This window comes from Chiroxiphia lanceolata, chromosome 15 (genome assembly GCF_009829145.1).
Source record: "Chiroxiphia lanceolata isolate bChiLan1 chromosome 15, bChiLan1.pri, whole genome shotgun sequence".
In the NCBI taxonomy this organism is placed as follows: domain Eukaryota; kingdom Metazoa; phylum Chordata; class Aves; order Passeriformes; family Pipridae; genus Chiroxiphia; species Chiroxiphia lanceolata.
In genome coordinates, this window is record NC_045651.1 from 8,834,814 (window position 1) to 8,848,738 (window position 13,925).

At 43.2% G+C, this 13,925-nt stretch overlaps 2 protein-coding genes across 10 annotated transcripts in view; both read left to right on the plus strand.

Annotated features, from left to right (window-relative positions):
- CSNK1A1 (casein kinase 1 alpha 1) overlaps nt 1–12,427 on the plus strand; it is a 36,438-nt gene extending 24,011 nt beyond the window's left edge. For 2 of the 8 annotated variants that reach the window (XM_032702681.1, XM_032702683.1), the window contains 4 exons: nt 173–247; nt 1,629–1,735; nt 2,610–2,758; nt 12,268–12,427. In XM_032702681.1, coding sequence (XP_032558572.1) covers nt 173–247; nt 1,629–1,735; nt 2,610–2,758; nt 12,268–12,416 — 480 coding nt within the window. In that variant the 3' untranslated portion in view covers nt 12,417–12,427. Of the gene's footprint in view, nt 1–172; nt 248–1,628; nt 1,736–2,609; nt 2,764–7,809; nt 9,324–12,267 lie in introns of those variants that run through there. The other 6 variants (XM_032702684.1, XM_032702687.1, XM_032702686.1 and 3 more) reach the window with 4 other exon arrangements.
- IL17B (interleukin 17B) overlaps nt 2,767–13,925 on the plus strand; it is a 39,803-nt gene continuing 28,644 nt past the window's right edge. The window contains exon 1 of one of the 2 annotated variants that reach the window (XM_032702690.1): nt 2,767–7,781. In XM_032702690.1, coding sequence (XP_032558581.1) covers nt 7,731–7,781 — 51 coding nt within the window. In that variant the 5' untranslated portion in view covers nt 2,767–7,730. Of the gene's footprint in view, nt 7,782–13,555; nt 13,654–13,925 lie in introns of those variants that run through there. The other variant, XM_032702691.1, reaches the window with a different exon arrangement.

Consider the following 13,925-nt stretch of genomic DNA (forward strand, 5'->3'; position numbering starts at 1 on the left):
ACCAGATTGACCTTCATTCTCTTTGCAATAAGTGTGTGGGACTTGGAGATTTCACATAAAATACTTATGGTTGACCAAAGGATTTTTGTCATTTTTTTTTTTTTTTTACTGCTGTCCTTGTTAATCCAGTGTTGCACAATATCTCTTATATTGTGACCTACATGTTCCACAGGCTGCAACAAAGAAGCAAAAGTATGAAAAGATTAGTGAAAAGAAAATGTCCACTCCTGTTGAGGTTTTGTGTAAGGTAAGAGTTTCCAAGTGATGTCATACTGTGAAATGGAAATTCCTTTATTGTTTGTTTTGTTGTTTGTGGATTTTTTTCTAAACTAAAGCCAAAGTATTAGATAGTCTCACATGGTATTTGCTGCTGAATAATATTCTCTGGCAGGCACTGGGTGCCTTGTGTTTGGCCACCCAGCTAGACTGTGAATATGTGTAACAGGGCAGGCATTTTCTGCTGCTTCTTGGCGTAGTTTGTGCCACCATCATTCAGGTCTTGCTGGCTGTTGGCTGTGCAAGCTGTCCAGCTCTCTTAAGTCAGGCTTGTTCAGTTCTTCACCTTCTACAGTGGAAGCTTTACATGTAGAAGTAAATAAATAACCAAGGTAGAGCTGTCTGGCTTGCCCACATACACTTGTTTCTGCTTCAAGATTGTTCATATTGTATACTCTAACACAGGTAGAGGCTGTAGTGGAATTGGATGCAAGTGAGCTTTTAGAGCCCTGCTCCACAATTATGTTTTTCCAGTATTGTCCATTGGATCTTCAGATTTCTCTTGCACTGTGGCAGCTACGTGCTTGTTAACAAAGGTCCTTGAGAACATGGGGTAGTTTCTGCACATCAAGCAGCAGCACCAGGGATTGCACTTTCTACTACTGCACATATCTCTTAGTCTGACAGTATCTTTCAGAGTGTTGAACTGTTCATAGAATCATAGAATGGTTTGGGTTGGAAGGCACCTTAAAGATCACTTTCTTCCACCCCACTGCTGGGACAGGGACACCTTCCACTAGGCCAGGTTGTTCTAAGCCCCTTCCAAACTGGCCTTAAACACTTCCAGGGATGCTATACCCTATATTTTCTTTATCCTACTACCTGTTTTCAGGTAGACTTTAATATAGCATTAAATGTATAAAAATATAAGACAGGAAATCTTTGAAAAAGGTTTTCATGATTTAAGTTTTCACACTTAGTACCATTAACTGATCTTGCCTCTAGTATGCTCAGGTAAATTATCAAGGAAATGACTGGAATCTCATAAGAGACAATTGCCTCTTATTATTTTAGAGACTTCGTTAACAAGAACGAGGTTTAATTAGGATGAACTAAGTGCTTTATAAGTAAGTATTTTGAAGGTTTTGGTAGCAGAGAAGTTGTGATTGCAAAACATGCATCAGGTAACAATTCTGGGGAAGGAATGTGTACCTGGGGGTCTTGCTGATCAAATCCACTTTCTGAAATTCAGAATTAAATCAATAACTAGGGGCAAGGTGGTATTAATTTACAAATTTTCAGCCAGTTTGTCTCTGCCGTTATAGAAAGAAGCACATCTTTTTGCCTTCTTATAGGGTTGTTAGAAGCTTTTTGCTGCAAGCCATGGCTTGATTAACACTGTTGATTTACAGGGATTCCCTGCAGAATTTGCCATGTATCTGAACTACTGTCGTGGCCTGCGCTTTGAAGAGGCACCAGATTACATGTATCTGAGGCAATTATTCCGTATTCTTTTCAGGTCAGTCTCAAGGTGGAAAAGTACAGAAATTTGTCAGGGCTTTAATAGTTGGGAACTGCTCTGTGGGACTTGCACTGTAGAGAGCAGCTCTCTATGTGTGTAGTGTAGGGAGTTCTTCTGCTCCTTTCTTTCAGAGTTTGAAAAGCTGTTTAAATGACCTGAAAAATATGTTCAATGTTAAATATTCAATGTTAAACATAAAGGAAAAAGATTCTCTGGGTTTTGCATTGTGTGATGTAACTACTAATGGTAGAGGGTTGAGCCCATGCTTTAAATTCTGTTGCAAGTAGCTTAAAAAAATTGACCCCTTGTAAAAGTTGGAAGGTTTTTATGTTTGGAAATTGGTCGTGGGACTAGCAGTGGTGCCCAGGAGATGGGTTTCAGTGGAGAGGAATAGTGCTGCTTCACTGAGCTTGTTAGAACAACCAGAACATAAACTCAGCCTTACGGAGTGAAGAGCGTCTGTCCAAAGAAGAGCTGGTACTGATCTCTCAAGTCTCCCTCCAGGTGTCTGGAATCCAAAGCAGTTTCTATTCAGCGATGTACAATACTGCAGTCTCTCCCTTAAAATTACATATATTGAAAAAAGCTCAGAAACTCAGTGCAGGCAGTGGGTAAGCTGGGTTGGGAGGAAGAGCTGCTTCCACAAGTACAGACCTTTGTGTAACCAGTGAAGAAACACTGCTGGATGGTTTTCGGTCTTACTGCAAGAATCCCTTTAAGTTACTAATACTTAGCATTTCTATACCATTCATAATCTCTAAAGCAGCTTATAGAAGGAGTTATCCTCTAGTTCTGGTATTTCAGGGAAGGCTTGGTATTGGCAATAAGGAAGCCACGATGTGTTACAGTAAAATATTTCCCTCTTTTTTAGGACCTTGAACCACCAATATGACTACACATTCGACTGGACAATGTTAAAGCAGAAAGCAGCACAGCAGGCAGCCTCTTCCAGTGGGCAGGGGCAGCAGGCCCAAACCCCCACAGGCAAGCAAACTGACAAATCCAAGAGTAACATGAAAGGTTAGTAGCCAAGAACCAAGTGACGTTACAGGAAAAAAAAAATTACACTAATTTGGACAATGTCGGCAATTTAAGTGTTAGATCAAGGAGGTGGTTTAAAAAACGTATTTGGCTGTTAAATTAAAAAGCAAAACCAAAAGACGTCCTTGGAGAATTTGACTACTAACTTTATACCAAAATGTCCTTGTTATTCATATCATTTCTTCTGGGGATGTTGGGTCATTTTAACCACTGCATCTTTTGCTCCCGCATTAACCACTTTCCAAAAACAAGAAACTGACTTGGTGTTGGGAATGTGACATTTTAATTTATTTTTATTTATATATACATATATACATATATATATATTTATATATATATATAAATATATAATGCAATCCAAAATCCTAGACCTAACACTTCTTAAGGGATAATTCTCATTAACTAGGCAAGGATCTAGAGACTTTGGGTTCTGCTATGTGGCAGCTGGTATAGTGCTGTGGGTTTGCTTCTGTTCTTTATGCATCAAACATGGGAAACAGAAAATTGTGAGTGATCTGGCTTCCTCCAGTGGGTTTGTGTTGAGTCATTTGGTCCAGAGTTAAAAGCAGGGACCAGTGAGCTCAAAATGTCTTGCCTAAATCAAGCAGTAACCCCAAACTGCTGTGGACTGCCAAGTCACAATTTTCTGAGGTATCTGGGTGCTCTGGGGTGGGGCTTAAGGTTTCTTGATGATTTGAAATATTTCTAGGTTATGGTTTCAAAGGGAAATGTTGTGACATGTTCGGGATGTAATTGTGTAATAACTGAAAACTGAGTTCTGAAAAGGCACATACAATTTTTTTTCCACACGATCTAGAAGCTTTTAATATACTTTTTTTTTGTGATGTAAATCTGCTAGTGCTGGTAAGTCACTGGGATAAAACTGCCACAGCTAGTGACTGCTACAGTCTTATAATGAAACCAATTCCTCAAGCTGAGCTGTGGATAAAATTAAAGCTAACAAGATTGTACAAGTGAGACTAGAAAAGCAAGGTCTAAGTTCTATACTGAGGTATTGCTAATACTTGCTGCTCTTCAGTACATCTTGTCTATCATATTTATATATATAAAATTATATATTCAGCTAACATGACAGACTTGGAAGTCAAAGAAACGCAGGAGTGTTTACAATAAACGTATCAAAACATTGTTTTTTGTGTATCGTGGCAGCATTCAAACCTTACCAGGTGTCTTTAGTCAGAATAGCTGTCCAAAAATGTAACACTTCATCCAGAAAAAAATGAAGTAGTAAAATACCTACTGCTCTTCCTGAGGTTAAAAAAAAAAAATAAAAAAAATTTCATGGGCTGCATTAAATGTCTGACTTTCAGCATAAAGAGTCCAGGTTGTTTGGCTGCAGCTGACAGATGTTCCAACACTGAAGGCTGTAAACCAGTTCCCTCAGCTGAAACACCAGGATGTAGCAGACTGGGTGATTAAGCATCTGGGCTTAGTTGCTTGCTGCAATACAGAAGCTCTGACTGAAGTCCAGAACACAGCCCAGTTTGGGTGTGGAGAGGTTGGCTGTTAGAGCAGAAGATAATCTGAGAAAAAAATGCACATTCTTCACAACAGCTCGAGTTTAAAGTGAAGGGCTTGCAGGAGGTGATGATCTGTAAGCAGAAGCTGCCCTGAAAATGAAGTTGGACCCTCGTGAAATACTGTTTCGCTCACGTATTCTGAGGTTTCATGTGCTGCTCTCCTGGCTCAGGCTGTCTCTGACCAAGTGCTGTGTGTAAGTGCAAGGTCATTAAAATGAATATCTGCCTCTGCCTTGTAGTGGTGCTTTGGTGCCAGAGTGCAAAGCTGAGCTGACAGGCAGGAGGAACTGGGAAGCTGCCTTGCCATGGAGCCTTAGAGACCTTTTCTGTTTCCTCATGGACATTCCTTATCACACTGTCCTTTGGGAACGAGACCCATTGCTGTAGCTACAGTGAAGTTCCTGGGTTTTTAGCAGAATTTCATTGGCTCTTGCACGGAGTAGCAGCCTTTTAAGGATATTTTTCCTTTTTTCCTCCCCATCCTAAAGAAAGGCTTGTGACCTTCGAATCGATCAAGCTGTAATGTCAGCAAAGCATTAAAGTATTGCTTGGCAAACATCTGAAGACTTCAGATGCTTAATCTCTTCATCAAAGTAAAGATTCCAGATTTCTAAAATCCTACATGCCATTTTGTGTGGAATGTTGTCTATTAAAGAAGACTGTTTTGAACCCAAAAAAGCTAAGTTTACAGAGGAATCTGCGTGGCTTTTGTGTTGCTATCACATTGGAGATCAATGAAATACCTGGTTATTTTCCAGAGTTCAGTTAAATTCTGTTTTAGTTGTTGCTGTAGCAAAGCCTGCATGGAAATGGCTTAAAAGGCTTCATGGTGTCAGATTCTACCCCTCTAATAACCAAATCCAGTTCAAGAGGAGTCCTAGAAATAGCAATTTACAGATGCATTTCTTTATAAAGTGCAAGTACTATTCAAGATGTGCATCTGGGAATGGTGAGCAGACAATCTCCAGATGTTTACTCATTTGCAGGTACTCCTGGCTTCCTGAACTCAGATCTATGTTAAATAATTTCTGAGTCCTGTAGGTTATTCAGGATGAATATTCTGTCTGGTTCCAGAGTAACCTGTTCTGTCCATGGCATTTTTCTCTTCTGTTTTTTTCCGTGTCCCTCTCTGGAACTCTGTACCATGTCTTTTGTATAACAGCAAGATCAGCTGGTTTTGAACTTGAAAGAGGTGAACTGTTTGAATAAGCTCAGCTTCTTTGCTGACTCAAAGAAGTTTGGCCCTTGCTCTCTTGACAGCGTTGTTCAGGTGTGATTTGTAACAGTGCTCACAGTCAGCTTTCCTCAATCATAAAACTGACTCAGGCAGTCAATCTGCAGGATAAAGTCTCCCAGTTCCATTGTGAGAGGTGTTTTTAGTTCGTGTCAGTGGAGAGTTCTGTGAGCCTGTCATTAACATTTGCTGGACGCCCGTGGTCGTGGCAGGATTTCTCAGCACAGACTGTTAGTTCTCTACTTAAGAATTATTAGCTAGTTGACAACTAAGTATTTTTCACTGCACTGCTTGTCTAGAGAAACAGAATAGACAGAGCTTGAGAGCTTCAAGTTGAGGAGCTTGTTAGGGTATGACAGGACAGTTGCTTTTCCCCATGGATCAGATCTGCAGCTCTGATGGTAATAAAGCAATTTGAGTATCCCTCACGTAGCACAGAGATTATCAAAGTTTTGGGTAACAGCCCAGAGAGGGACAAGGAGTGATGAATGTGCAGGTTTGAGCTGGCCTTGTATGTAGTGAAGATCTGATAAAGAGATGCCAACAAACTCTTCAGCACGCTCTTCATACCAGCAGTGATGCATGTGTTCCATGAGTGTCTCTATTTCATATGACAGCTGTGGTTGGGCTGTGTCTTAACAGGACTTGGAAAGGATGTTGTGAGTTGATTCCAGTTCCCTGTTACTTTCTCTAGCTGTAAATGGATGTTCTCTTGCCTGTAATACCTTGGATTTGAGGTATTCTAACAAATAGCAGCATATAGTTTGTTAGCACATCCTTTGTCCTTGGGTTCAGGGTCCCATTTTTCATTTGAAACGTGCAGGTTTCTAAAGCAATGAGTTAATCTGTTTCTTCCCACACTCTCCTCCTTTGTTGACTTAGTTTTGGCTGCTTGGATGGAGAAAGTGGTTCAAATGATGAATCAGTGTTCACTGCTGAGCACACTAAATGGAAAAACAGCGTAACTCTTGGTTGTATGTATCTAGTAAGGGTTAGGGAACTAAGGAATCTCTGGGGTTTCTGTGTGAATTTGCAGTCAAATGGGAATGGCCGTCTTAATTCTGGTGCAGGATTTTTTTTTTTTTATATGACTACTGCTGGATCAAGAGAATTGTCCTTCAGTGCATTAAGATTCAAACAAAGCTATTGAACCTCTTCTAAATGACCTGTAGCCTGTTCTGGAAGAGTTAAAGCTGTTTTCTGAGTGCTGTCCAGATACATTTGGGATAGAATGTCAGGCTATTAAGACTTGTTTGCACTTGCTTCTCTCTGGATGACAGCACAAGCTATAGCTGAGGTCAGCTTTGTCTGTATTTCACTGTGAAGAGATTTCTGTTGCAAAAACTCAAGAGCTGTTGCTCAGCTGAATTCATCCGTGGACAGACCATCCTTTTTGGAGGGCATCCAGAACGGAAACTCGCTTGGCAAAGTGATCTTCGGTTGAGACTCCCGTTACCTCTGTAAAGCACAGTGCTGCCACCTGAGTCACCAGGAATGAGCACGAAGGGAAGACTGGCTTAGCTTGCAGTAACTGGTTCTTGGAGATCTGTGTGTATTCCTTCACTCTCCGTATCCCACAATGTCTCGAATTTGTCATTTGGAGTGCTGAACATTAAGAGAATTGTTCTTGATGCCCCACCTACCCTGTCATGTGAGTTTTCACATGTCCTTCCAAGGACAGAGGTGTGCTGGGTCCCTGGTCACTGTCACAGGTTCTGGCTTCTGTTTCGTCTGCCCAGAGAATGGTGCATGTGGGCATGTGGTGACACCAGTTACTGTAAGGTAAGTCATGCCCATGCCTCTCCCTTCTGTCCGTGTGACAGTGCCGTGCTGTGTCTCCGAAGAGCACACTGCAGTCAGATGACAGTTTGACATTCAGGGATATAAACATGAGACACTGCCGACAAGTAGAAAACAATCCTATGAAATTACATCCTGTTTCCTAGTGGCAATAACACGTCTTGTTTTCAAACTGTTGGTCTGAATTCCCGCTTGAGGAATGTGGCATCCAGCTGGTGCATAAGCCTGTTTTCCAGTGCCAGCAGTAGGTGTGAGCGAGAGGTGCTTGTTTGAACTAAAGGGTGTTGGTTAAACATCATTACCTTCGGAAATGGACGCCAGGAACTCTGCAATTCCAAGATGGAGCAGCATTTTCCCCTTTGAATGACCATAACTGATGTTTAGTTCTCCTGCTGTGAAGGCTGTTTCTCGTTTTCATCCCGTATCAGTAAGTTGCCCTTGTCTTTATCTTGCAGGTTTCTGAGCATGGCGAGGATGGGACAAAGCAGAGCAGATTGGAGCAGGACTTGTCACTCCCCAAATCCTAGAAATTTTAGTTCATACGTACACTTGCCAGTGGCTGTGGGCAACCATTTACTTGGTGTAAAGAACTTAATATCAGTATAAACTGGCTCTGGGCAGTGTCAGTGATGCTGCACTTTGAGTTGTAGCAGCTGTAATTGTGAATATTACTGAGATAGTGAAACATGGTGTCCAGTTTTCTATTGCATTTTTTTCAAGTGGAAAAGTTAACTAATGATTGACACACAAGTGGAGAAAATTGTGCATATGCCAATTTTTGTTACCTTTTTACTTTGAACTACACTGCTTATGAGATCTCATTGTTTTGGAAGAATGGCATGAACAGTCTTCGGCAACAGTTGTGATAATTGTAAATGCTCACAATTGTGCACTCTTTTCTGGTTATTCCTCCCTGGGTTTTGAAAGTTGTACACTTAAAACATTCTTAAAGTTGTTGGCTTCTATGTGCAACATACCAAGCCAGCTGACATGGTAGTAACCAAAGATTCCAGTTTTTAAGCATATGAAAGACTCTGCCTGCTTACCTGTGCTAGAAATAACAGCATCTAAAGTGAAGACTTAAGAGAAACTTAGCGACTACTAGATAATCTTTAGGACTCTGCATTAACTCTATAATGTTCTTGGTAAAAGGAAAAACAGCATATTTGTCACGAAATTTAGTTAACATCTTACAACTGAACCTGTATGTAAGTTGCTTAGATAAATGTAATCACTGTAAACATCTATATGATCTGGGATTTTGTTTTTATTTTGAAGCGGGAGCTTTTTTGTTTACAAGTTCATTAAAAACTAAAAAACTGTTTCTGTAAGGAAATGAAATTTTTTTAATTTGCCTTGTTAATTCAGTTTAAGAAATTTACATTACCCTGTTTTTAAACCAAGTTTTGAGGCCATTTGTTAAGCAAAAGAAGTCATATTTCTTTCTAAATCATTTTAGATTTAGTGTTGTAACTCTTCCTCATTTTGTTTTTAAATAAATTTTGTATTTTTTCCTTGAGGGGGAAGGGGCAGTCTTGCATTTTTATAACTTGTTGTTTGAGACCAGCCCTCTATTCTAAGATTGGATTTTTTTAAAATGAAGTGGCATCTTTTGCAGACCCGGGATTGGCAGCCTCCGAGCATCGCCATGTCATGCATCGGCTGGACTGACTTGTGATTGCTAGTTTTGAGAAAAATATGAATGGTTTGAAAATTTGGATGGTTTTAAACCAAGGCATTTTCTTTCAAGTTCTTGTGAAGTGGATATGACCAGATTTACTCTTGTTCTTGGGGGCAGCCTCGCACCATGCAGAGTTCACATTGGTTACTGCCCCAGGCTGTCTTCCTTCTCACTCCTATTCTAGCCCAGCTGAAAGAAAGAAATACTTTTATTGCTGGTAATTCTTTAACAGTGTAATTTATTCCTTTATAGCATGTCAGAATAAATTAAAAAAATGTCTGAAAATGATGCTGCCAGACGCCTATTGTGTAAATGTTGTTTGTATATTTGCTTTTCAGACAGTTTTCACGCATGTAGCAGAGTTCCTGCTCACAGTTCATAGTTTTAGTGTTTGAAAAGGTCTTTCTTTCATTTTGGAAACCATTTCTTCAGGATCTTAACACACCATGCACTCTCAGCCATCCCGGAGTGATGATCTGGATCAAGGTTCCCTGTGGTCACTGTGTGCTTCCTTTAGGAGAAGGAGGTGCCCTGAGATGTGAAACTTTAGGTGGAGAACATTATGTGCTAATAAACGTTTGTATAGATAATCTGAGAGTAGAGGGAGGCAGAGAGTCTGCCGGCCTTCAGAGATATCTCTGCACACTTGGAAACTTCGGAGGCACAGTGGGCTCTGTGTTACCTGGAAGGTGGAAGAAGAAATGTAGCTTGTTCCCCTGGCTAGGATGATTTTCTAGGCTGAGTACAGCCCCATCCAAATAAGGATGGTTTTCAAGCAATGCCTCCTGTAACAACTGGTATGTTTCTAAGAACTGGTATCTGGAGTACTCTGTGATGTCCTTATCCGTGATTGCTGCTGTCTAGGCAACATGTCTGACAACACGCCTTGGCAGGAGGGGAAGAAGCTTCAATGAAATGCCTTCTTGGCAGCAGAGTGGCTGCTTGGAATTGTTTTGGCATCGCTTTTCTTGCTTTGACATGAGATACTTGAAAGTTGGAGAAAATCAGTTGGTTTCAGGAGAATAAATAATTTTCTCTGTCCGCTAAATTTGCTCATGACTCTGAGGAGGGTTTTAGAAACAAGACTCCCCTTGATGAGCTCTGTAAGCAAGATTATTCAGTCTACTTGGGGTGTCAAAATGCCTTGGTTTGTAGTTCTTGGACCTGCAAGTCCTGTGGGAGGAGTGTGAAGTCCAGTCTGCCTTTCAGATGTTAGTAGAGTTTACTTCTGCACAGAAGTGTGGGCTTAGTGTCAGCTGTTGTGTTTTGCAGCAGCAGGCTGTGCCAGACATTGTGAGTGGTGAATGAGATGCCCACCTTCCTGAACGAGACACTGTGGTACCAAACACCCATTTGCTCTGCGTTCTCTGGTTTGTCACAAAGACTTCAGCCTGAAAGCATTAAAAACTGTGTGTGGATCTTGACTCCTGGTCGCAGCTCTGCAAAGGTTTGGTGTTGGGAGGTTTACCTGCAAAGTGAAAAACTTCTTCAAGCAGTCACAGGCCCTTTACAAGGAATTGTCGTTGGAACAGAGGCTGTAAAGCAAAGAACTGCGTCCTCGTGCTCCCTGGAAAGTGCCAGAATTTGGGTAATGACATTAGGCTGTGACAACAGGTTCTGAGTCATCTCACTAAGCTGCGTACAGGGTTTCAAAGCAATTTATTAACCTCCTTATACCAACTCTGAGAGGCTTCCTAAGGCCACCTTTTAAAGGATTGCTTAATTGGGAGCACGGAGTGCCCATGTGCGGCGTACTGGTTCATTATTTTTAACCTATTTAAGCCATTCCTTGTTAGAAGCAATTGAGAGCCTTTTTTTCTTCTCCTATAAAGGCCCTGAAAAGAACAGGTTGCTCTGGGTCTCAATTATTAGTAATGGCACTCTCTGCCTTGCCTGCTGTTCTGTGTGGTGTTGGTAACAAGTGACAAACTCACGCCCTGGCTGTTGAAAACACTAGGTATGTTTTTGGTAGGTCTCAAGTCTGTCCAGCATGTGCCACCCTAAGTTTTGGGGGGGGGGGGGGGGGGGGGGGGGGGTGTTTTGCTAATTTCTGTGGAATTCTGTCTGTCTAGGTGTTATTTGTCAAGCTTAACTGTTGCCTTGCTCTGCTCTTGTGGTGTTGTGCCTCTTCTGTCTGTTGGCTTTTTCATGTGTGTTACTTGTTGGGAACTTGGTGCTTTGTGCTGTGATTTTTCCTGCAATGGACTGTTGGCAGAGGTGGAGTTGCTTCAGTTGCAGGAGCAGGAGCTTGGGCTGGTTGCCTCCCTGCAGTCCTTTCCATCTGGATTTTTTCTGTGATCCCGAGCTGGCTTTTTGCATAAGGCTTTAATTTCTCTTGACAGAGTTCTCCAATTTAGAAGATTTGTTGCTTAGCCAGCTCTGTCAGCCCCATCTGCTCCTGACTTAATTGCAGTGAAATCATCATGATTTCATATCAGCTTGATGTCATAATACACGTTTGTGAGCAGGGCAGGCTCCAGACAAAAAGGAAAAGTGGGCTGGGAGGAAGAGCAGTCTGCTCCGAGCACTAATGCCTCTGGAAAGATGCGGCGAGGGATGACACAGAGGAAGTGCCCACCCTCCTAATAGAGCCTGAGTGGAAGGACTGTGTCCGTGGTGTGTTCTAATGTGGAAATGGCTCTTAATGTAATCCTCGTTAGCCAGGGCTAAACAGGAAGGGGGGAGGGCGGTACCGGGTCTGTCTGTGAAGAATTGAGATTGAAGGTTGTGCTGGGACACAGGTCCTTCGTCCTTCCCAGCTGCATTAATGAAGCCTTTCAGAACAGACCCAGGGCTGTGTCCCTGTTTTTAAATGAACCACAGTGGGCTCAGCTGCTTTGCAAAGCTTAGTACCAAAGGTGTAAAATTGACTAAATTAAGATGCTAACTTGACTTTTTGCATTATGTGATATGACTATTGCTAGTGCTGAATTTTGGTAGCTAGAAAGGGGGAGAAGCCAGGGAGTATTCCTGCACTGGACTCGAGGGATTGGGTTTCTAAGCATTTCTGTCCATAAATAACTGTGAAGGTGTGATGTAGCTCCTTTCTCAGAGAACAGCTTGGCATTTTGATACCAAGGACTGCTGCTAAATGTACCTGAGCACAGTCGGTCCTCACTGTTGTGTCTTCCCTACCCAGGAGCCTTTTGTTCCTGTTGACAATGTGGGTTGGTTTTTGTTAAACACAGCTGATTAACTTATTTAACTTATTTCTTTCCCCCTCTGAGTTTAGGAGTCCACTGGTGGGCATGGCTGGCAGAAAAGCTGTTTCCGAGGTGCAGGTCAAGCTATAGAACTCAGTGGTCATCTTCCAACAGCTGCAGGACTCTTAGCTCCTTGTGCTGCTCCCTGGTCACCCTTGAAATAAAGAGTGAGCCTTGAGCTATTTTGCAGGTGGCAGACTTTCTGAACTTTGTTTTAAATAAAAGCAATTTGAGAAGGTTGGAAGACCTTGAAGAAATGTACATGCTGTCATACAGGGTAGACTGGCTTTTGAGCTTTCCTTGTTGCAGTCAAAGCCCCTGTGTGCATGATAAATCCAGGCCTTCCCCTTTACAGCCCTGTGAATGGCCCAGGGCAAGTGCCTGGCTCAGCATAACCTGGTCCCTGGCAAAGGTGGGGCAGTGGTACTTGCGTGACTCAGCTGTGCTTTGTGGGAGGTCATGATCCACCAGATGAGCAAATCCTCCCTTTCCCTTTCTTGTACCTCAGCTGAGTCCTTCGTATGTAGCTGTGGCACACACCAATGCCAAAGCAGTGTGGTGGGACTTTTCCATCATGTGTTTAACTGGGACTCCCCAGAGCTTAAGACTGGGCTCCTGGGCAGAGCTTACCTTGATGTGTCTGGCTCCCCTGAGCTGCTACACTTTCTTCTCACAGTTTTATGTACCAACTGGTAACTGCTTCTCACCACCATGGGGGAATTAAAGATTCCTGAGCCCATTTCTGCAAGGATTCTTCACAAATCCCACTGTCTCCAAGTGCACACAGTGGGCTGACCCCGGGAACAGCCTGGGGATTGCAGCTGGCTCTGGTGTTCAGCAGCTGGACCAGGCTATGTGGCCTCTGCTGATGGCATCTGCCAGATCCTCATCTGGTGGAGCTGCAGGCAGGGCTTTGCCCTGGTTGGGCAGAGAGAAGCAGGAACGGTTTTCCTGCCTTGCCAGCTACAGTCAGAGAGTGGGGGAGGAGAGCAGAGAGGTAAGGCTAGAAACTGGTGCAAGTCCTCTGAGCTGAGAAAAATCACTTAGGCAGCAAATAGATTTGTTCTTGTGCACTGATGGCTTCCCCCCGGCACAGCCCTGACTTGTGCTGAGCTCTGGGATCCTCCTCCTCCTCACTGGCTGGTGTTGGGCCAGGGCTGTTTGCAGCAGGTGCCGCTGGGTCAGGGTCACCTGAGGGGACAAAGGCTGTGAACAGCACCGGGAGTGTGGGCACAGTGGAGTGTGTGTGTTAGTGTTCGTTTTGGGGCTGGAACTTCCATTGTGCCAGTCAAACCTCAGGTAGCTCCTACTGCACGGCACTGTTGGAAGAGCAGGTGTGGCCAGAAATCCCTGCTGACTCACGCCCTGGAAGTGCCAGCCTGCCTTCCCAAGACCCCCTTCTTTGGGAAGGAAAGGTAGGGAATCCAGCTGTGGCCATTCTTCCCTTGGGCTGCCCAGGAAGTGTTCACTCATGGCTTTTACCAGATGGGCCTGTGCTGTGCTGTTTGTGCCTGGGGAGCCGAGCGGGTCGATAACCCCTGTCTGTGCCGCACCCCTGGCGTGGGAAGGTGCTGCTGTGCCGGGGCTGGGCTGATGCGGTCGGAGCGCGTTCCCGCCTGGTTTGCCTGGAGCTGTTAACAAATCCCATAAACTGATTATGGCCGTAAGTCCCTGATGCTCAGTGACT